This window comes from Oryctolagus cuniculus, chromosome 2 (assembly GCF_051225735.1).
Source record: "Oryctolagus cuniculus isolate XC-2025 breed Fujian yellow rabbit chromosome 2, ASM5122573v1, whole genome shotgun sequence".
Lineage (NCBI taxonomy): Eukaryota > Metazoa > Chordata > Mammalia > Lagomorpha > Leporidae > Oryctolagus > Oryctolagus cuniculus.
The window spans coordinates 64,886,667-64,908,295 of NC_142868.1; the positions used below are offsets into that span (position 1 = coordinate 64,886,667).

The 21,629-nt window shown below is 47.2% G+C and overlaps 1 protein-coding gene across 13 annotated transcripts in view; it reads left to right on the forward strand.

The window, feature by feature from the left end:
- Positions 1-21,152, forward strand: part of TENM3 (teneurin transmembrane protein 3) — a 651,480-nt gene extending 630,328 nt beyond the window's left edge. For all 13 annotated transcript variants that reach the window (XM_070068313.2, XM_089325515.1, XM_070068315.2 and 10 more), the window contains 6 exons: positions 8-183; positions 1,423-1,658; positions 10,290-10,586; positions 13,249-14,860; positions 17,538-17,668; positions 19,563-21,152. In XM_070068313.2, the coding sequence (XP_069924414.1) occupies positions 8-183; positions 1,423-1,658; positions 10,290-10,586; positions 13,249-14,860; positions 17,538-17,668; positions 19,563-20,318 (3,208 nt within the window). In that variant the 3' untranslated portion in view covers positions 20,319-21,152. The remainder of the gene's footprint in view (positions 1-7; positions 184-1,422; positions 1,659-10,289; positions 10,587-13,248; positions 14,861-17,537; positions 17,669-19,562) is intronic.
- The last annotated feature ends 477 nt before the right edge of the window (positions 21,153-21,629 follow it).

The following is a 21,629-nucleotide window of genomic DNA, read 5'->3' on the forward strand; positions in this document are numbered from 1 at the left end:
TCTGTAGCTATGACAGTGAGGGTCGCCTGACAAATGTGACGTTTCCAACCGGAGTGGTCACAAACCTTCATGGGGACATGGACAAGGCCATCACGGTGGACATTGAGTCATCCAGCCGGGAAGAAGACGTCAGCATCACTTCGAATCTGTCCTCAATCGATTCTTTCTACACCATGGTTCAAGGTAAACCCAACTTTGAATTGATAATTTTAAAATACTACTGGCCCCCAAGTAGAACGGGGCAACCCTCACTTTCAAAGAGGGACCAGGAAAGGGGAGGTGGAGCTAGGAATTTGGAGAGACATAGAGAGTAAACTAGCATCTACATATAATATATAGCTATGCCTACATATTAAAATCACATACATAATAGTGTTAACCTAGAAAGTCTTTTCCCATTCCCATTGAATAACATGCCGGAATTCCAGCTCTGCCCGTGCGTCCTCAGCCTGTTTCCGAGTCAGTCTGACACAGCTCTCCAGAGCACGCTGCTGCCCCCTCACTGTCCCCTCAGTGCGGGAGTTTGGGACGCAGTGCTTTGACGCTGTGTGTGACGTGGTATCGCAGTGTGCATTGCATGGAAGTTTTATTCAAGTGTCCATTTATGTAGTATTTGTACTTTGTGGTTTTTTCATTCACTCTTTGGCCATATAGATCCAGTATCTCCATAAAAGAACCTCTCACCATATTCTTTATTATACTAACCTTGGAAAAACCTACTGACAGTGGTACTCACAATTTTGAGGTCACAGCTATAGGAATAAATGCTAAAATCTGGGTTAAACTTCTTTGATTCTTTTTTTCTTAATCCTGTTCCATTTGGTAATCTGTGTAATCATCTAAAACTGGTATTTGAGTTTGTTTCTTTCCCAAATGGTCCTATCTCCTAAAATTTTTAATTGAGGCAGTATAATATGCACAAAATGTAAGATGGCTCCCTGTTTTGCAGCCAGTTTTAGGTTTATTTTTGGTACTACAGGGTGTAGACACTAACCCTTTCCAAGGATTTTTGAGGAAAGATCCAGGGATGGATGGAGGGGAGAGGAGGCACCTGAGACCTTGGACTTGGGTGCATCTGCCTCCTAAAGGCCCACATCCGTAGCTCCTCACAAACTGTTTACTGCACAAGCCACAGAGGCCGACCCCTCATTTCATCAAGCGAGGAAGAGAAACCTGAAGTAGGGAAGGACTTGGGATTCCCATCAAATTTGTCCCTAACATTAAACCAAGCCTTTGGCAGCAAGAAAGGCTAGAAATCAAAATTGTTTTGTTATTTTCAAAAGGGACATCATCAAGTACCCTTTTTCTCTATACAAGGGGTTCAGTCGACAGTTTAGGAATGTATGACGCTTCTCACTGCACAGCTAGCCAAGTATGTAATTCATATCTAATAGTACCTGTTTTCTACTTCTTGTTTCTCAGATCAATTAAGAAACAGCTACCAGATTGGTTATGATGGCTCGCTTCGAATAATCTACGCCAGTGGTCTGGATTCACACTACCAAACAGAACCACATGTTCTGGCTGGCACAGCCAATCCAACAGTTGCCAAAAGAAATATGACTCTTCCTGGTGAGAATGGCCAAAATTTGGTGGAGTGGAGATTCCGAAAAGAGCAAGCCCAAGGAAAAGTGAATGTCTTTGGTCGGAAACTTAGGGTAAGTAGTTATTGGAGGGAAGGATGGGGCTATCCAGTCCTCTGTGCCATGTAGCCAGCCCATCTGTTGGGGCAGGATTTATCTTGTCTTCACCCTCACCCGTCAACTCCAAGTGTGAGTGCCACACTCATGGGGACGTGTAACAGCCTACCTTGGAGGATGACTCATGCCCAACGAACTACCAAGCCCTTAAGACTGTCCATAATAAAAGCCACTTATTTGAGAAAATGTTTTTCTCAATGTAACTATGATTAAAAATAAATTCTTCCCTGGGAAATTAGGAAATTGCATATAGCACAGTCCCTTATGTCAGTTGATCCTTACTTAGCTATTATTATCTTAATAATCTCGTGCTGTCCTTTTTTTTATATATATAAAGATTTATTTACTTGAGAGGCAGAGTTACAGAGAGGCAGAGAGAGAAAGGTCTTCCATCCACTGGTTCCTCCCCAGTTGACCTCAGCAGTTGGAGCTGTGCTGATCCAAAGCCAGAAAGCCACAGCAAAGAGCGGAAGTGGAGCAGCTGGGACTCGAACTGGCACCCATATGGGATGCCAGCACTGCAGGTGGCAGCTTAACCCACTATGCTACAGCGCCGGCCCTTGTGCTTGTGCTTGACCTACTCAGTTAATGTGGTGGGCAGGATGAGAGAACTGGTCTAAACAGTGAACGCTGTCCAGATCACACGTGTGTGCTCAGCCATTGAAGGGTATTTGTAGCTACAGGTTGGAGCCACAGTCACAATGGTCACCTCACAGTCTGACTGCTACATCTTCACTATTGATGGAAAAACCCCAATTTATATTCCTTTATGAGCAATGTGATATTTCTGATGACGCTGGTGTAATTGAGCTTTGCAAAATGTTCTCTCACATTATGGGCCAAATATATCCAGACAGCAAGCCGTGATTTATGACAGCTATTTGGTAAAGACAGAGTCGATTAAGTACTGAAACACAGGCTGCAAGAAGCCACCTTCAACCACCAGACACTGAACCTGATTCCTGATTCATTCCTTCTATTAGAAAACAAATTTTAGCTTCTCAGATAAATGTAGATAATTCCCGCTAACATCACTTCCCTTACCATTAGAAAAAAAAAAACTATTTAAAATCAGGGAGGAAGAACAAAATAGGAACCTTCTCTTGTTCATGTCCTTTTTTCTGTACCCCAAATGTTATATTATCATCAACACAAGCCAATATCATTTACCTAGGCCATCCTTCACCTTAACAAGCTCTTACTAAATGTTGTTTCTAGCCATTTCCAAGGAAATAGAAAAGGAAAAAAAAAAGGACCAATGGGTGAATGAAACAGACTGTGGGCAGCTCCTGGGCTGTATTCTGATTGCGCTTCAACCACAGGACATGCTGCAGGAGCCAGCCTGCTTTTCCTCTGGTCCCTCCTGGGCCAGCGGAGGATTGGCAAGAAAACACAATGAAACACTGGAAGGAGAAACAGGGTCAGGGTTGAAGGGAAAGTAATGGGCAGGGATAAGGGCTCTAGACTTCTGTGGGATCACTTTCACAGGGCATGATCTGTGCCAGAATCCACTCGAGCTCCCACCTTTTCTCATACTGAACCTAGGAGTCAGTGGTCGGCTGCATCCCCATCTGCCACTACCACCCCTGACTGCTTCCCTGGCCCCTGCTTTCATGGACCATTGCCAGCTGCAAGCTAGTTCTCAAGCTCTGTCTTGTTCAATGATCCCTGAGGCAGGGGTACTGTGCACGCGCACATGCACACACACTTCATCACAAGGCCCAGAGGCACTGTTTGCACACCTCAAAGATGACATGGCACTTAAGTAGCACCCCACACATACGGGTTCCTCATCAGACTCAACTTTTGACCAAGAGCAAACCTCATGGGAAAAGTGTAACGTCCCTGAAATTCAGTTTCCTTATCTCCGTCGTCCTATCTCTATGATACAGAGAGCATAGAATATTATCTGGACAGCATCACAGCACCGTGATCTGGACATTATATACACCTGACGCAGATAAAATAAAATTTACCCTACACTGCCTGTGTGCCACACAATCATCACCAGAATCAAACAAAACCGTGCAATGGTGTTTGAAGATAAAAGGCAGGGTTATATGCTCCCCAACCTTAACCTTGACCTCAGGCACATAAGCCAATCCTGGGCCTTCCTGCATGCACAGCAGAGGAACGGAAGCGCCATCAGCTTGCCGGAGAGGAAACCGGAAGTGGAAAGAGGGAGAAGTGGGAGACGCTTCACCCAGAAGCTGACCACGAGACATAGTCCCTGCTGTTCTCTGAAGCAAGTTCGATCTCAGGCCGTCTTGTTTTTCTCTGGGACACTGCTTTCTCAAAGAGACTGGGGAGAAGAGAGGAAACCCAATCAGAAACTTCTAGTTCTCTGCCTCCTGTCAGGGGCAGGGAACCCTTTTTCTGCCCAGAGCTAGTATGGATCTTTATAACATCATTTGCTGGCCATGCAGAATGAGCAATTTAAAAATTAGCCTGCTGAACACAAGTTGCATTGCAAGCCCCGCCCAGACTCGCCTGGGCAGGGCAGGGCAGGGCAGGACTTTCCCCTCCCCGTGTGTGAGTGGAGACAGGGCCTCCCCTGAGGGAGGGGGCATGCTGCACACGGGCGCAAAGGACCATTCAGTCCCCATGCGAGCATGCTCCCAGCGCGTATGTGGGATTGCTCTCCCAGAGACAGGGCCAGGTTCACAAGGCCTGGCTTCTTACCTTTAACCTAAGACTGGATGTGCCAGCCCGGACTGCTGACTTCATTCCTTTGGGGATCTGAGGAGGGATTCTAGGGAGAAAGCGATGGCAGCAAAGTCTGGTGTAAGGATTAAACCTGGAGTCAGTCAGCACAGGGAAGGGAAGGGAAGGTGGGGGTGCGGGGGGTGGGGGCCTGAGGCCGCCAGGACCAGCCCCAGCCCCAGCCCCAGCCCCAGCCCCAGCCCCAGCCCCAGCCCCCCTTGCCGGGGCAGAGGGTTTCTCCTCTTCCCTTCCATTACTTCCTAGCAGAAAGTTCATTGTAAATTGTGTTTGTGACCCAGATGTCACTGTGCCTGACACGTGGTGCAAGCTCAGGTTTGAATGAAAGAATGAGAGAAGCCAGCCTCACACAACACGGGTCCGGGTGTGTCTTACATCCGGAGCTTCCTGAGAGAGGAGCTGCGTGAACAGCTCATCCCTGCAGACATCTGACTGCCGTACACAAACCTCCCACCAGATCCTACAGACACCACGGGCTAACTACATATGTGCACATGACCCTGCATGAGTGTGCGCGTATGTTTTCTATGTATGCATATACCAGATGAAAGGGCCCAGGGTACAAATTAGAAAGTTTGTAATATAAGAAACAAGCCCTGTCTGAGAAGTGACGCGCTGAGGGACAGGGGTATGGATCCCACAGGAAAAGGTCAGCTCTTGAAATCCTGATAGCAGGGCCGGCGCCGTGCCTCACTTGGTTAATCCTCCGCCTGCGGTACCAGCATCCCACATGGGCACCGGGTTCTAGTCCCGGTTGCTCCTCTTCCAGTCCAGCTCTCTGCTGTGGCCTGGGGAAGGCAGTGGAGGATGGCCCAAGTGCTTGGGCCCTGCACCCGCATGGGAGACCAGGAGGAAGCACCTGGCTCCTGGCTTCGAATGGGTGCAGCGCCGGCCGTTGTGGCCATTTGGGGAGTGAACCAACGAACGAAGACCTTTCTCTCTTTCTCTGTCAAATAAATTAAAAAAAAAAAAAAAATCCTGATAGCAGTGGGGAAAAGCCTGGCAGAGGAAAGACAGGAGGACACCACAGCTTGCTTGCTTGTGACTGATTCAGGCAGATACATGCGTGGTTCGGTAAATCTTCCTTTTATCCATGCTGGACTTGAGAACCAGGCACAGAAAGCTGGTGTTCTAATAATAGAACGCATCTCCTGAAACTTGCTCAGAACGGAGATGCTTAAGGAAAAAGTACAGTGGATAACTGAAAACACAAATTCTGAAAGACTGGCAAGAGCCGGAAGTGTGTTTACAGGCACGCGTTAAGTATGATGGCACATTTAAATCGTGCCATGCCACTCACACCTGAGTGATGTCCTCTTCCTCACTCCCACCCAGTGGCACTGAGTGGGCCTGTGCAGCCAGCACTGGCCAGCCGAGGGCAGGGACACAACACTTTAGCCACGTTGTTGCTCAAACAAGGACTCGAGGCAGACTTGACGTTGCCGCTACATGTGCTCCTCACGGCTGTCCGTAACGGTCTAGATAAGTGGGGGTGATCTGACGGTGCTGGCACCTCTCTGGGAAGTTGCTTAATGGCATCATGACTTCGTTTTTCAAGCATTCCAGAGGGAAAAATTACAGCTGCTGCCCTCCCAATATCAAAGGGACACTGGAATTAATTACAGTCATTGTGGACATGACCTTTGAACATGGAGATTTTTCCATGCTTATTTGAAAGAAATACTGAACTGCACAAAGGAATTCATGGACATCTCTTATCTATACACAACATTTGGATTCTTTTTTATATAGCTGGAAGTACAGTAACAATCTGATAGAAGGCTTTTCATCTTTAGGTTATTTGACTTAGCTTGATATTTTTTATAATAATTAAAAATGTGTATTAACGGCCAGCACCGTGGCTCACTTGGTTAATCCTCTGCCTGCGATGCCGGCATCCCACATGGGCACTGGGTTCTAGTCCCAGTTGTTCCTCTCCAGTCCAGCTCTCTGCTGTGGCCCGGGAAGGCAGTGGAGGATGGCCCAAGTGCTTGGGCCCTGCACCCGCATGGGAGACCAGGAGGAAGCACCTGGCTCCTGGCTTTGGATCGGCGCAGTGCCAGCCTTAGTGGCCATTTGGGGGGTGAACCAACAGAAGGAAGACCTTTCTGTGTCTCTCTCTTACTAACTCTGCCTGTCAAATAAAAAAAAAAATAAAAAATGTGTATTAAAAGGCCACTGGGGCATGGTAACGCTGGTGCTTTATGACTATTTAGTAAGATTGGCCGGCACCACGGCTCACTAGGCTAATCCTCCGCCTTGCGGCGCCGGCACACCGGGTTCTAGTCCTGGTCTGGGCGCCAGATTCTGTCCCGGTTGCCCCTCTTCCAGGCCAGCTGTCTGCTGTGGCCAGGGAGTGCAGTGGAGGATGGCCCAAGTGCTTGGGCCCTGCACCCCATGGGAGACCAGGCTAAGTACCTGGCTCCTGCCATCGGATAGGCGCGGTGCGCCGGCTGCGGTGGCCATTGGAGGGTGAACCAACGGCAAAGGAAGACCTTTCTCTCTGTCTCTCTCACTGTACACTCTGCCTGTCAAAAAAAATAATAAGATTGAAAAGCTGCTGTGATTTCAGCAAGGTGCAGCGAGGTAAGACCATGTCCTAGCAAGAGAATGTCCCTTGACAGCCACACTTGGTTTCTAATACCCACAGGAGAAAGCCTGGACGAGTTTGGGAGGGATGGAAAAAACATGAGCTCCCTTAGTATCTTTTGACATTTTGCATATTGAGTAGTAACAGCTGCTGGTGTCTGGAAATGGTGAGAATGGCGGAAGCCTTAGCTGGTGCTGGGAATGTGGGAAAAAAACATGGCCGCGTTCTAAGTCTTTCCTCATCCCTTCCGTTTGAGGAGACAAGAAAGATATCACACAAAACATTTGTGTGAAAAGCAAAACTGTAACTTGCATCCCACGGTGTGGTCGCACACCACTTGCATGTGGTGACGTGTTTGCTGTGGCGTCTCACACAGTGGCAGCCACGCATCATCCGAGTTTCACCTCTGCCTTTGGGGGTGTGGTCAGACTCACACACGAGAGCAGGGGACAGACACTAAGAAGAGGTGGCTTCAGACTGGAGGTTTTGCCCTCTCCCTACAATATCCAGTCCCACCGGCTCTGTAACCCACATACCTGATGCTCTACCAGGGGTGGGGAGTGTATCGGGTCTACAAAATCCTGTGTCCCGGCCCTTCCAAGGCAACTGCAGGAGGGGCGCGAAATTCAGTCTACAGCAGGCTCAGTTTTCCGTGGACGAGTGTACGGCCTGTGAATGATGTTATAAATATCCACATGGCCCCTGGCAGAGAAAAGGTTCCCACCCCAGCAGCCTGAGGAAATACTGCAAAGGCAAAGGAGGGCTAAGCAGTAGAGATTTCAAACACACACTAAACTGGATGCAAAGTAAGACACAGGCAGATGGAGCTGTACCGCGGGTACCGTCGTCCGCAGAAGCTACACAGTCCACCTGTCCCGGTTACTTGAAGCCTGGAATAGCCTACAGGAGGAATAAAGAGGGCAAGCCTGAACAGTCAGGGAGTTTTTCTTTCAAAATGCACTCTGAGAAACCCAACAGCCCTACAGAAGCCATTTACATCGTGCGAGACCTCTTCAGAGAGCGTCAGAAATGTAGAGCTAATGCAAGCGGAAGAGCTTGACCACCGGTTACCAAGTTCACTGACTATCCAAGCTCCCCACAGATTTGAAAACATATATTTGTAACACTAGCTGGTAGCTTCTTTCCAAGGTACACAAAGCATACTACAAGCCTGAACTCATTAAGTTTCACAGAATTCACTAAATGTCTGAATACGCAGACATTGCCACATGGGAACCTATACGCTCAGAAGGCCTCCAGCTGGCTGGGCAGAATCAGATGAAATCATTGAAAGAGCCTCAGGGAGCTGGTCCAACCTCTTTATTTACAGATGGACAAAAACAGATTCAGAAAGGTTGAAAGCCCAAAGTCATGCTGCTTCTGGGCCCCGTCAGGTATATCCTGCCCACCCTATTTCACACATGCGCACACACACACACAGGAGCACACACTAATTTCTCCTGTGGTGCAGCATTGGACTCTTTCCCAGTTCAGTTCAATCTATAAGGATAAATCTGAAAAATTAAGATCCCTCAAGGAGGGTGGATGTTTGGCCTGAGCGGTTAAGACACCCATGTGGGCCTTGGTTCCGTCCCTGGCTCGGGGTCGTGATTCCTGCTTCCCGTTAATATGCACCCTGGCAGGCAGCAGGGGACGGCTCAAGTAAATTGCTGCCACTCACAAGGGAGTTCTGGACTGGGTTCCCCACTGCTGACTTTGTCCTCAGCCCAGCCCTACCAGCTGTGGGCACTTAGGGAATGAACCAGTAGATGGGAACTCGCTCTCTCCCATAAATAAATGTCTTAGAATTGTTTAAAAATCTGTTTCCATCCAAGGCCCTAGCCTTTTCCTGTTTTCTATAAGTCATCTCTGAGTTATTTCCTCCCCAGATCACTTGCTTTTGAGTTTTGTCATTGCCTTTCCATGAACTTCACAGTACTCCCTTGAACAGCAAACTGGGAAATTTTGAGCTTAGGAGTATTTTTCTATGATACATGTTTAATTCGATGATAAAATACAAAAATTAGTCTTATCCCAGATTTTATACAGGCATACAAGTGTGTTATATACGTACATACACATATCCTTGCATATATACCTTTAAAAGTTTATGGAAAATGGAATTAAAAGATGTCTATTTTGGTGGAAAATCCATGCATATAAGGGTGGTCTTCAAAAAGTTCGTGAAAAATGCAAATTATGGTGGGGGAAAATTACTATATGGGTTTCAACTTTTTAGAAATCAAAATAGTATATTTTATGTTTATGCATAATCACCTGGAGCTATCACAGTTTGGAAGTTTCTAGCTAGGACCTGCTCATGTAAAATTAAGATATTTCCTACTTAATTTTTAGCCATCCAAACCGCAAGTAAATGAGCATTTTAGCACGTGCTGCCCCCACAAAGCAGGCCAGGGGCTCACAGTCTGCAAACACTGCCTGCTGTGTGTACAGCAGGAGTAACTCAAGGCCACATCGCCACTGCTCTCACGAATGCCTGCCCGTGCGTGCCTTGGACCACAGACAGTAACAGCCAGATCTAGTGAGAGTTTCTGGACGTGGCCCGTGGCCATACACGGAACCCTATTACAACAGCATGGTGCTGGCTGTGTAAATTAAGCCCGATGTTCAGACTGTGTGTATGCGGTAGTGAAGGCCTCTGAAGTCCCTGCCAGCTAACCAGATGTTATCAAAAGGAAAAGGCGTCCTGAAAAAAATTGTGACATTTCAGCACTGGGCCAAGAACAATGATGGTGTTTGTAAGCTCCTGCTATTTAAACTCATTAATGATTTACAGTTGTATGGGTTCCAACTTGTACTTAACCGCTCTTCAAAGGGCCGCAGTCACAGTTACCACTGTGTCTTACTGAATATAGCCATGATTAATTTCCTAAGCAGTTAATTTTCAACCTTATTGGGGGAGGAGCCTGGAGTAATTTACATAGATGTCATTTTGTCACCTTCGGGTCTTCTGAACAAACTTCCCAGCAAATACGTTTGGTATTCTCCTTATCAGCTGCTTTGGTTTACAAAATTTAATTGGAAAGGTTTTGAACAAACGCCAGGCTGTCTTTCTGCTTAATAAAACCTTTTAAAAGAGCAGTTAATCTACTGCCTTGCATTTGTACCCAAGAAGTTGCTAAATTAATTTACTGACAGAGAGAATCAATCATCATAAATGGTGTTTAAACAATACTGAAGATTACTCTGCAGAGGAATGAGCAACTGGTGCTGGGGGTCACGTGATTTATTTGATCCTCTCGCTTGTGCTGGAACAGGTTAACGGCAGGAACCTCCTCTCGGTGGACTTCGATCGAACCACCAAGACGGAGAAGATCTATGACGACCACCGTAAATTCCTCCTGAGGATCGCCTACGACTCGTCGGGGCACCCGACGCTCTGGCTGCCAAGCAGCAAGCTGATGGCCGTCAACGTCACCTACTCCTCCACAGGCCAAATTGCCAGCATCCAGAGAGGAACTACGAGTGAGAAAGTCGATTACGACGGCCAGGGGCGGATTGTGTCTCGGGTCTTTGCGGACGGTAAAACATGGAGCTACACGTACTTAGAGAAGGTACGCCTGCACCCAAAGGAACACATAGGAAACCGCCCAGAGCACCGCGGGGTGGGCGGGCAAAAACAGGCACAGGACTGGAGTTCTGTGCATCATTCTAAGCAGCCATGTGAAAGTCACATGGGTACAGCAGTGATGAATTTCCACATTAGCAAAGTAGTTCCTCCTTAGTTAAGTTCTATCTGAAACCCTTTAAGTGATTTATGTCGTAAACAAACAAGCCCTCACTGGGTCCACCTGCCAAGCTTATACACTGACAACATCCACAAATTAGACCTTGAGCTTGTAAGTCATTTGTAAATAATTTCCAGGCTAGCTCTTTCATTTAAGAGAGAGCCTTACATTAGCACAGTTAAAGCTGTCAGTTTTGTGTTGCTCCTGGCAGAGCGTCAACATAACCATAAAAAGCATGGAGCGCCTATCTATGCATTATTAACCAAAAGAGGTTGTTTTCCTAGAAAGCCACAGTTTCAGATAGTCGGTAGCATCTCTCCCCTCTAACTGTAAAAGGTGAGCATGCCCTAATCTTGAGAACTCCATGCAGTACCGGTATGGAGACTTAGTATCGCACGTGCAGAAGGCTATGCTGTGTGATGGGTGGTGTCTTGGGTTATTGACTGGTGTCAGGAGGGAGTGAAAGAGAAGAAGGAAGAGAAAGGATGTTCTCCTTATGTAAGAAATGTAATGCAACCAACAGCATATTCATGAAGTGTTTCCTTTCCCTTTAAAGCAAACATTAGCACTAGAAAATGCTTCCATTTTAAGCTCTGCTGTCTCTCAAACCTCAAAGCATTCCACCACCAGTTACACGGCAGCCACAGCTAACAGCCTCCACCCCACACATCAGACACCAAAAAATCACATCCCTGTTGTTGCTGTGCTCACCTCACGCAATCTCCTTCCTCACCCATGCCCCATGGAATGCTTCAGTGTCCCCCTAACCCCTACACCTGAGCCACTCCATCAGATCATCCCGGCTGGCTCGCACCCAGCATTCTCTGCCCAAGCAGCAGTTTCAGACTCCAAGCTCGCTGCGCCATGCTGTCTCCCTTCAGGCACCTCCAGCCCCAGAGTGCTTCCAGGAGCACACGCCCCTGCCCCCGGCCAGGACCCCATCTTGCAAACCCACCTGCCAGCTCTGCTTCCCAGAGACTCCCCCTCGGGACAGCGGACTCCTGCTGTTAGCTAACAAGGCCCCTGCCCCAGCCTGACCATTCCCCTCTAGTGAGCTACTCAACTGGTCATCTGTCGACAGACTCCAGCCTAGGTCTCCTACACCACACTTTGCTGACTGCTGACACACGGAAAATATCCACCCACCCCCGCCCTGCCCAACCTAACAAGACCCAAGGCCACTTCTTCAAGCAGGAGGAGATCCCCGCTTCAATCTGGAACAGTCTCCCTAATTGTGTTACAGGGAAGAGTCAGAAATGTAATGATAGTGTGATCACCAGGTGACTGAAAAGGTTTAAAGGGAGCCGAAGTGTGGATCTTGATATAAAAGCCGCTGTCACGGGCAGATGCCGGCAGTAACCAAGATCACCTTCACGCATCAATACTCCAGTGAATCCTTTCTCACCGTCTCTCCCAAGCCCCTAAAATCCACGCAGTCACCATTTCCTGGCTAGAACGGGCACAGGAAGCCCCGGCGTGTTCACCACAAAACAGGTCATAGCATACTACCATCAGCTAGGCTTTTAAAGAGCTACAACACGAGACCCTAATGCCTGTGAATTCAGCCTAGTCCCAGCCGCCCTTGGAAGAATGCAGGTGATTAGGGTGTTTCCTACTTGCTGGAGCTGGTCTCACAGGGACCAAGGAAGCTTGCTCAGAGGGAGGACCCACCCAAGCCCTGTGTGACCGCTCAGCTGGACCTAACAAATCTCTCCTTCTGCAATTCCTTGCAAAACATCCAAGCCAATTCCCATTTACAGATTTACTTAGAATTTAGCCCAAAATGTACATTTTTATTGTCAGTGCAGATGCCTTGTGAGAACACACCAGAAAAAAAAAAAAAAAAGAGAGAGAAATCTAAACTCCTATTTCTGTTAAGGGCCTTTACAGCCGTGATTCGCCACGTGATTAATTTAGCGGTGTTTGTTGACATTGGCGCTCTATGTACATGTTACCCATTTTTGGCTAATTTTATGTCTCTTCTTCATAAAATAATATGTTGGATGATTTTCTCCTCCCCCAAACACACTGGAAATTAAAATGTGATTTAAGTGGCTCTTCAATCAAATGAGGGGGAAAAGCCACCTTACTAAATAATCGCTAATTATGGGTAGGATTGCATTTCCCAGATGCTATTTTCTCCTTGAAATATTGTCTTTAAAGCAGCAGCTTGCTTGTGCCTGTATTATGACTTATCCAAATCCATTGACAATCTGCTGGTTGGCTCTGAGTGCCTGGGAAGAGAATGGTACAGTCATGACGAGTAGCACACCATGAATCTTGAGCCACTAACCTCACAACCCCACACAATTAAGCATCCAGGCAGATCGGGCAGGGAATCGTTAGGGACATGGAAGGTCAGGGATAACTCGGTGCAAATGACAATCATTTTTCAAGCAGAATTTTTGTGTGTTCTCGGTCACCAAACCTGTGTGCACTTCCCCCATTTCCCGAGCATTGGGTAACAACGTGTGTTCCCTCTTTACAGTCCATGGTTCTCCTGCTGCACAGCCAGCGGCAGTACATCTTCGAATACGACATGTGGGACCGCCTGTCCGCCATCACCATGCCCAGCGTGGCTCGCCACACCATGCAGACCATCCGCTCCATCGGCTACTACCGCAACATATACAACCCCCCAGAGAGCAACGCCTCCATCATCACCGACTACAACGAGGAAGGGCTGCTCCTGCAAACCGCTTTCCTGGGGACCAGCCGCAGGGTCTTATTCAAATACAGAAGGCAGACGAGGCTCTCGGAAATTTTATATGATAGTACAAGAGTCAGCTTTACCTATGATGAAACAGCAGGAGTCCTCAAAACAGTAAACCTCCAGAGTGATGGTTTTATTTGCACCATTAGATACAGGCAAATCGGCCCCCTGATTGACAGACAGATTTTCCGCTTCAGTGAAGATGGGATGGTAAACGCAAGATTTGACTACAGCTATGACAACAGCTTTCGAGTGACCAGCATGCAGGGCGTCATCAATGAAACCCCACTGCCCATTGATCTCTATCAGTTTGATGACATTTCTGGCAAAGTTGAGCAGTTTGGAAAATTTGGAGTAATATACTATGATATTAATCAGATCATATCCACAGCCGTGATGACTTACACAAAGCACTTCGACGCTCACGGCCGCATCAAGGAAATTCAGTATGAGATATTCAGGTCACTCATGTACTGGATTACAATTCAATATGATAACATGGGTCGGGTAACCAAGAGAGAGATTAAAATAGGGCCCTTTGCCAACACCACCAAATATGCTTACGAGTATGATGTCGACGGGCAGCTGCAAACAGTGTACCTCAATGAAAAGATCATGTGGCGGTACAACTACGACCTGAATGGAAACCTGCACTTACTGAACCCGAGCAACAGCGCACGTCTGACGCCCCTCCGCTACGACCTGCGGGACAGAATCACCCGCCTGGGAGATGTTCAGTACCGGCTGGATGAGGATGGTTTCCTACGTCAAAGAGGCACAGAAATCTTTGAATACAGCTCCAAGGGGCTTCTAACCCGAGTCTATAGTAAAGGCAGTGGCTGGACAGTGATCTATCGCTATGACGGCCTGGGGAGACGGGTTTCTAGCAAAACCAGCCTAGGGCAGCACCTGCAGTTTTTTTACGCTGACCTCACTTATCCTACCAGGATTACTCATGTCTATAACCACTCAAGCTCAGAAATCACCTCCCTTTATTATGATCTCCAAGGACATCTTTTTGCCATGGAAATCAGCAGTGGGGATGAATTCTACATCGCATCCGATAACACAGGGACGCCACTGGCTGTCTTCAGTAGCAATGGGCTGATGCTCAAACAGATTCAGTACACTGCGTATGGCGAAATCTACTTTGACTCCAATATCGACTTTCAGCTGGTAATTGGATTTCATGGTGGCTTGTATGACCCACTCACCAAATTAATCCACTTTGGAGAAAGAGATTATGATATTTTGGCAGGGCGATGGACAACACCTGACATAGAAATCTGGAAAAGAATTGGCAAGGACCCAGCTCCTTTTAATCTGTACATGTTTAGGAATAACAACCCTGCAAGCAAAATCCATGATGTGAAAGACTACATCACAGGTTAGCAGATTTTTTGTTGTTGTTCTTTCCAAGTGCTGAATTATTGCAATCAATAGATTAATACACAAAATAACTAGAATTATCTTCCCTCATGTGTAACCTTAGGAGTACTTGTTTCTCTATGGAACCATAGACAAAACAACAAAGGCACAGTGAGACATGGTTACTTCCTAGTCTGCATCACAATGCCCAATGCCGTAGGGTTTTAGAAATGACAGGGAGTCTCATCATTTAAGGAAGGGAAGTGACGTGGAGGGGGAGAGCAGGAACCACGCTGAACTCAGAGTCCTCAGACTGCAGTTCTAATCCCAGCGTCTCCCCTTCAAGTTGCATGGCTTTACAGGAAAGTCACATGACTTCGAGTCTCAGTTATCTCAACTATAAAATGGGGATAATTGTGCCTGCTCACTTTATGGCATAAAACACAAGAATGGATACAGTTCTCCATTAAGTAATAGCTGACAAATGTGTGATGCTGGACTTTCAAAATACAGGTATAAAGCTCTAATGGGGACGATCTAGTGTGGCACATGTGTCCTCCAGCCCTGGGAGATGTCTAACCCTGTCTTCACCACCATCACCCTAGGACCACAATGGAGCAACTTCAGTTGCTTAGCCAGTGGATCCTTTTTCTGTTTCCACTCCATCCTCACACACACAGTTCTCACTGCCATCTAGTGCAGTTCTTGCACAGTGACAGGACTGATGTACCACTAGATTCTCTGCCACTATGGGGTGATTTTTTTCTGGCTTTGTAGATTTAAGATCTTTCCAAGTTCAGTGCACCTACTCTTTTAGTTTTGTAAGACCGAAAACACCAGATCCCACTTTGGCCACCATAGAACCACCAGGATATAAAACAGCCACAAAATCCTTGCAGGCACTACCATGATCCCCTCTAATGAGCTGATTCTTCCCTCGTTCTCAGCTGCAAGAACTCTGAATCCTTCGGCTTCTACCTTCCATTCCTTAACTAGGCTGCCACAATTGAACCTCCCACATTAATTTTTCCAGGAAGAAGGTTCTTTCCTGTTTTCTTTGATTGGTTTTTCTGTTCTGTTTCGATTTGATTTGGCTGGTGTCCGGAGCTCCATCCAGCTCAGTGTTTGAGGCATACTGAGACTCTGCTCTCTCTGGTCTCAGTACAGCTCTTAAAAGGCTGCCCTCACAGATGGTGTACCTTTCCACTCTGCCTAAAGCTTTCCAAGCCTCTCTCCGCTGTGAACCACCTCAAGTCCCTTCCTGCAGCAGCCCAACTCGCCGGCATCCTGATGCTGTCCTCACTCCAGGCTTTTTCACTACACATCTGCACCCAAATCGCACTGTTCTATCAGTGCCTTTCAGTATTTAAGACTGTCCCAATTTCACTGTTACACAGACTTGTTTGGTGTAAGAGGACCTTTGCCCCCAAAACTGCAACCTTGGAGAGAAAGTAAAGACCCACCTATAATCTTAAATAATCCCTCTCCATCCCACAAGAACAACCTGGAACTTGTTTTTCTCCCCACCACTACTGGCACCGCTCCATTTAAAGGAAGGAGAATATCACAGGTTGTATAGCCGTAAGATGCCTGGACGAAGGACCTACTGGCCCGGCAATGAGGCGAGCGTCGGTGCCTAGAGAAGGAAGCAGGAAACAAGTGGCTCTCCATCATCCTGACAGGCAGCTTACAACCGGTGATTTAAGGGGTGTTGACAGGGGCTCGCTGAGAAAGGCTTGAAGGCCCACAGCTCCTGGGTGCATCCTCTCCTAGCAACATGGGCTGCGGGGAATGCCGTAGCAGCATTTTCTGGAACACATCAAAAGAAAGATGGAATGGCATAAAATATATTAGGTGCAATGCAATTTCAAATTTTCCAGCAATACGCTTAATATATAAAATAATCTACACCCAACTGTACTCGTAAAGCTGCAAGCCTGCTGAGCACCGCTGCCACATTAGAACCTCCAGAAGAGAATAAAAGCCCTATTCTGGGCTTAATGGCTTTTCGGAGTCATATGGCAATATTTTAAAAATTCCATTTTAAAGGTTTCCAGGTTCTTTTCCCCAAAAGTTTGTCTCCACCTGTGCACAGCGAGCCTTTGAAGCTGTAACCGATGGTAATCAGAACTCCTGTGCTCTTGGCCAGTTTCACCAGCTTTTGGCATTCATCTTTCATTAGGAGTCAGTTGTTGATTTTAATACTCTCCATTTAGGGCTTTTGTTCATAGAAAATGGGTTGTGGACGTCCACGTATCCTTGGGCAATCACTTTAGAAAGCTAACAAGACACGACTTGTAGTTAAGGCCAGTCTTGCTAACTACAAAGCACATTTCACTTGCTCCCCACAACTGTGTCTTTGCCACACTGCCTAGCATTGTTGCTACACTTGGTATCAGTATTCCTCACACAGGATGCAACTTGGCACCTATGACAGTTTATGCAGTCTGAGTATCTGTTGCTCTGCGTTTTCTGTGTTTTCTGTGTCATTTACCACAGGGCTGCTATCGAGGTCATTGTCTTCATGGCTAAAAACAGAGTGGGTTTTGAATTGCATGATAAAGCCAACATGTGCTTTCTCTCGGGTTATTACTGGTTGAGATTGTGGTTTTTTTTTTTTCCAAAGGTAGGAATTTAAATCTATGAAAGCACAAAATAAACTCTAACACCTTTCATTTTGAACATTCTTCTCCTAGATGTTAACAGCTGGCTGGTGACATTTGGCTTCCATCTGCACAATGCTATTCCTGGATTCCCTGTTCCCAAATTCGATTTAACAGAACCCTCCTATGAACTTCTAAAGAGTCAGCAGTGGGATGATATACCGGTAAGAAAGCAACAAAACCATGGGAGGGCGAGACATGGCGTACTTGTCTTTACCCATATCTAATCCAACTACTCTGTGAAAACAGTACCGAGACAGTTTTTTAATTTCTTGTCCCTTTTAGGGAAGAAAAGCACCCCCCTTCTCTGCTTTTCTGTTCAGCAAACCAGGGCCTGTTAAACAGGCTTAACTCAGGTTTTACCGATGCCAATAAAAACATAGAAAGATATTCTCAAAAGGTAATAAAATGCACAAGCTCATTTTTGAGTGCCGAGTTTCTGCAGAGAACCCTATGAAAGCACATTTATGGCACTTGGGACCTGAAGGCAAAGATACTATAAACAGGAAGGCCAGGGATTCATATTACAAATTAGCAGCCCACAAACAATGCCACCGATTTTGATTTTCTTGAAAACATTAGCAGTGTTTCCCAGGAAAATATTAAAAATAAAACTGTCTTCTGGGGAGGCCCCACCTACAACCAGGTGTTCACGGAATTGTCCTGAAAACAACAGGAGCCCTGTAACTGTTAGGAAAAATAAAAGAAACAGAACGGAAAATGGCAAAGTCAAAGCTGCCATTTCAGAAAGTGGCACCTTTCATTCCCACCATTCAGAGATCAGAAAGAAACGCACAACAAAACCCCAGGATTTCTAGCTTAAAGCAAGAATAATTAGAGATCAAGAAATTGGGTTACCCCATAATGATAAGGAGAAGAGAGTGCAGAGTTTCTTCGAAAGATTAATTCCCCCCTCCAAGCAATTTCCTATAATTTCAATGAATACAAAGAAAAAAGTCAAGCGTGATTCACAGAGACACACACATACACACACACACACACTCTATATACAATGTCAATACCTCTGTTTTCTGGAATGTGTTTCATATTTTGTATAAAAGCATTTTTCTTCACATGTCACCTTTACATTTAAAAGTCAAAACCCATCAGATTTCCAGCATCTGGGAGCCATTTTAGCAGCTCTAATCAGGAATACATCTACACTGATAAAGCACCATGAAGACATACCGAAGTTCCCTAATGCACTTGAACATACCCGTCCTAATCCTACATGACCGTCCAACATGTGTGAACACACTGGAGTCTAACTGCACAAATGCACTGGCCCACTCTTTTTCCTAGGCGGCCCTTTAAATATGGTTCATTTTCTCTGTCAAGAGAAGCGGGCCGTCAGGCAGCTTAAGGGAATCAACGGCAAAGACACCGAGGCTGCCCCAAGGGCAGAAAAGCAGGCGTTTCTTCCTCCCGCAGCAAATGAGACAGATGTGTGCCTTTGGGAAACACTGGCCAGACATCTGGTGGTGTAAGAAATGGCCGGTGTCGATGGTCTGCTGTCTCTAAGCCTGCGGAAAATAACTGTTTTCCCAAAGTAATAAATACCCATCTCCAACTGCCCCATTGTCCACTCGTCCATGCACGTTTCGGATGTGCAAATACTCGCGATTTTCAACCCAAAACTGTTGCCCAGGAGAGAGTACAGAGTTGACTTAAATGTCAGAGCCTATGAGGAGGGACCAAGCAATCCGGCCCTAGCACCACCAGCCCCATCTCTGTGTGTGGTGCCTTCTCGGCTGCCTACCATGGACAAAACTGCTGGGACCTAGGACCATGCAAACTGGGCTGTCCTCTTGGGGTGGGCCAGGGGAACAACATCCAACAAATGTGAGAGCTTAATAAAAAAAAAAAAATGAAATACCCATTTGGCTCCCCTTCTGGGGAGTGGGCCTTGGAGGCCTGGGCACCCAGCCTCCGAGGCCCCAACGCCCTCGTGGCCCTGGGTCAAGAGCAGGATGGTGGCCACGAAGCCTGGCGCGCTGGCCTCTGAGGGCTACACACGTGTTCTTTCAACTATCCCCCCTGTTGTGTTTCGCTTTTCAGCCCATTTTCGGTGTGCAGCAGCAAGTGGCGAGGCAAGCCAAGGCCTTCCTGTCGCTGGGGAAGATGGCCGAGGTGCAGGTGAGCAGGCGCAAGGCCGGCGGCGAGCAGTCATGGCTCTGGTTCGCCACGGTCAAGTCGCTCATCGGCAAGGGCGTCATGCTGGCCGTCAGCCAGGGCCGCGTGCAGACCAACGTGCTCAACATCGCCAACGAGGACTGCATCAAGGTGGCGGCCGTGCTCAACAACGCCTTCTACCTGGAGAACCTGCACTTCACCATCGAGGGCAAGGACACGCACTACTTCATCAAGACCACCACGCCCGAGAGCGACCTGGGCACGCTGCGCCTGACAAGCGGCCGCAAGGCGCTGGAGAACGGCATCAACGTGACCGTGTCGCAGTCCACCACCGTGGTCAACGGCAGGACTCGCAGGTTCGCCGACGTCGAGATGCAGTTCGGCGCGCTGGCGCTGCACGTGCGCTACGGCATGACCCTGGACGAGGAGAAGGCGCGCATCCTGGAGCAGGCGCGCCAGCGCGCGCTCGCCCGGGCCTGGGCGCGCGAGCAGCAGCGCGTGCGCGACGGCGAGGAGGGCGCGCGCCTCTGGACGGAGGGCGAGAAGCGGCAGCTGCTGAGCGCCGGCAAGGTGCAGGGCTACGACGGGTACTACGTACTCTCGGTGGAGCAGTACCCGGAGCTGGCCGACAGCGCCAACAACATCCAGTTCCTCCGCCAAAGCGAGATCGGCAAGAGGTAACGGCCGGGCCTCGCGCCGGCCGCCGCGGAGCCGACCTCACTGCTTTGCTGCATTTCTCTTGAGCCTAAACCACACACCCTCGCGCAGAGCTTTCTGTAGCACAATCCCGACTGGACTCTCCGACGCAGAAGAGCCTTCCAGGAGAACTGATACCGTTAACAAAACAAAAACAACCCACACACTCACGAATAAAAACAGAAACAAAGACCACTTTTTTGTTTTTCTGAATGACCTTCAAGGTGATGGGCTTTAAAGAATATGTTTACATATGCATATCGCTGCACTCAGTTGGACTGAAAGTATTAAGAGAAAACAAAATCGTAAAGGAAGAAAGGCCTACACGTTTCGCTGCGGGCCGTGGGTTCCTTTGCGGCACTGTATTTAACCAAGTACAAAATGCATACAGTGTTTCCAAATAGTATGGCGTTGTCGACCTTTGCTTACAAGAAGTAGTCTCTGCGTAGGATGTGATATATATCTCTGTTCATTTTAACATGTGGGGCAAAGTTGCTGTTTATAGACAACCCAGTTGTGCTCTCTGTGCTGCTTTGTGAAAGGACATTGGCACAAGTGACTTCTGCTACGGCGGGGGATTTAATAATGGATTTTACAATGCTGACGTGGTTTGCCTTGGGGAGAAAACTGGCAAATAGAATCCTTATCACTGATAAGCAAAGGAAACCCTGATTTTTTTGTAAATTATGTGAGACAAGTTGTTTATGGATTTTTATATGAATTACAATTTACTGTACATCAAATATTAGTCTCAGAGGAGTTAATTTATGTAAAGTGTTTAAAAAGTTTATACTTAAAAAATAAAATGATAAAAACATGTGAACTGTGTGATTTTTTTAAAAGGATTGCACCTTTTGTTATCTGTTATAGCTGTACAGTATAAATTATTATATTGTAGAGATATAACAACTTATGCCTATAATGTCCAGAAGTGTTAATATTTTTGTATTAGGTTGAAAAAAATGTGCAACTTTCTATCACTAGATGGGTAGGACAGTGCAATCCTAAGTGGGTGGCCAATCCGAGATCCGCTCCTTTCTCCTTCTTCTCTTTTTCACTGAGCCAGTGTCCTCGAACATGACCCACTCAGAGGCACAGGACAACATCAAGGCTGGTGGAATGTAGACGAAGGCCGAAAAGAACTGGGGAGGAGGGGTTCTCTGGCCCTCTCTCAGCCCCTAGTCAAAGGGGAGTTGATAGGATCAGCGGCAGAGCTGTTACTGTTACCGTTCCTTGAAGCTCCATTTCCTGATGGAGGCGGGACCACATCGGATGTCTGGGAACCATTTGTGGGAA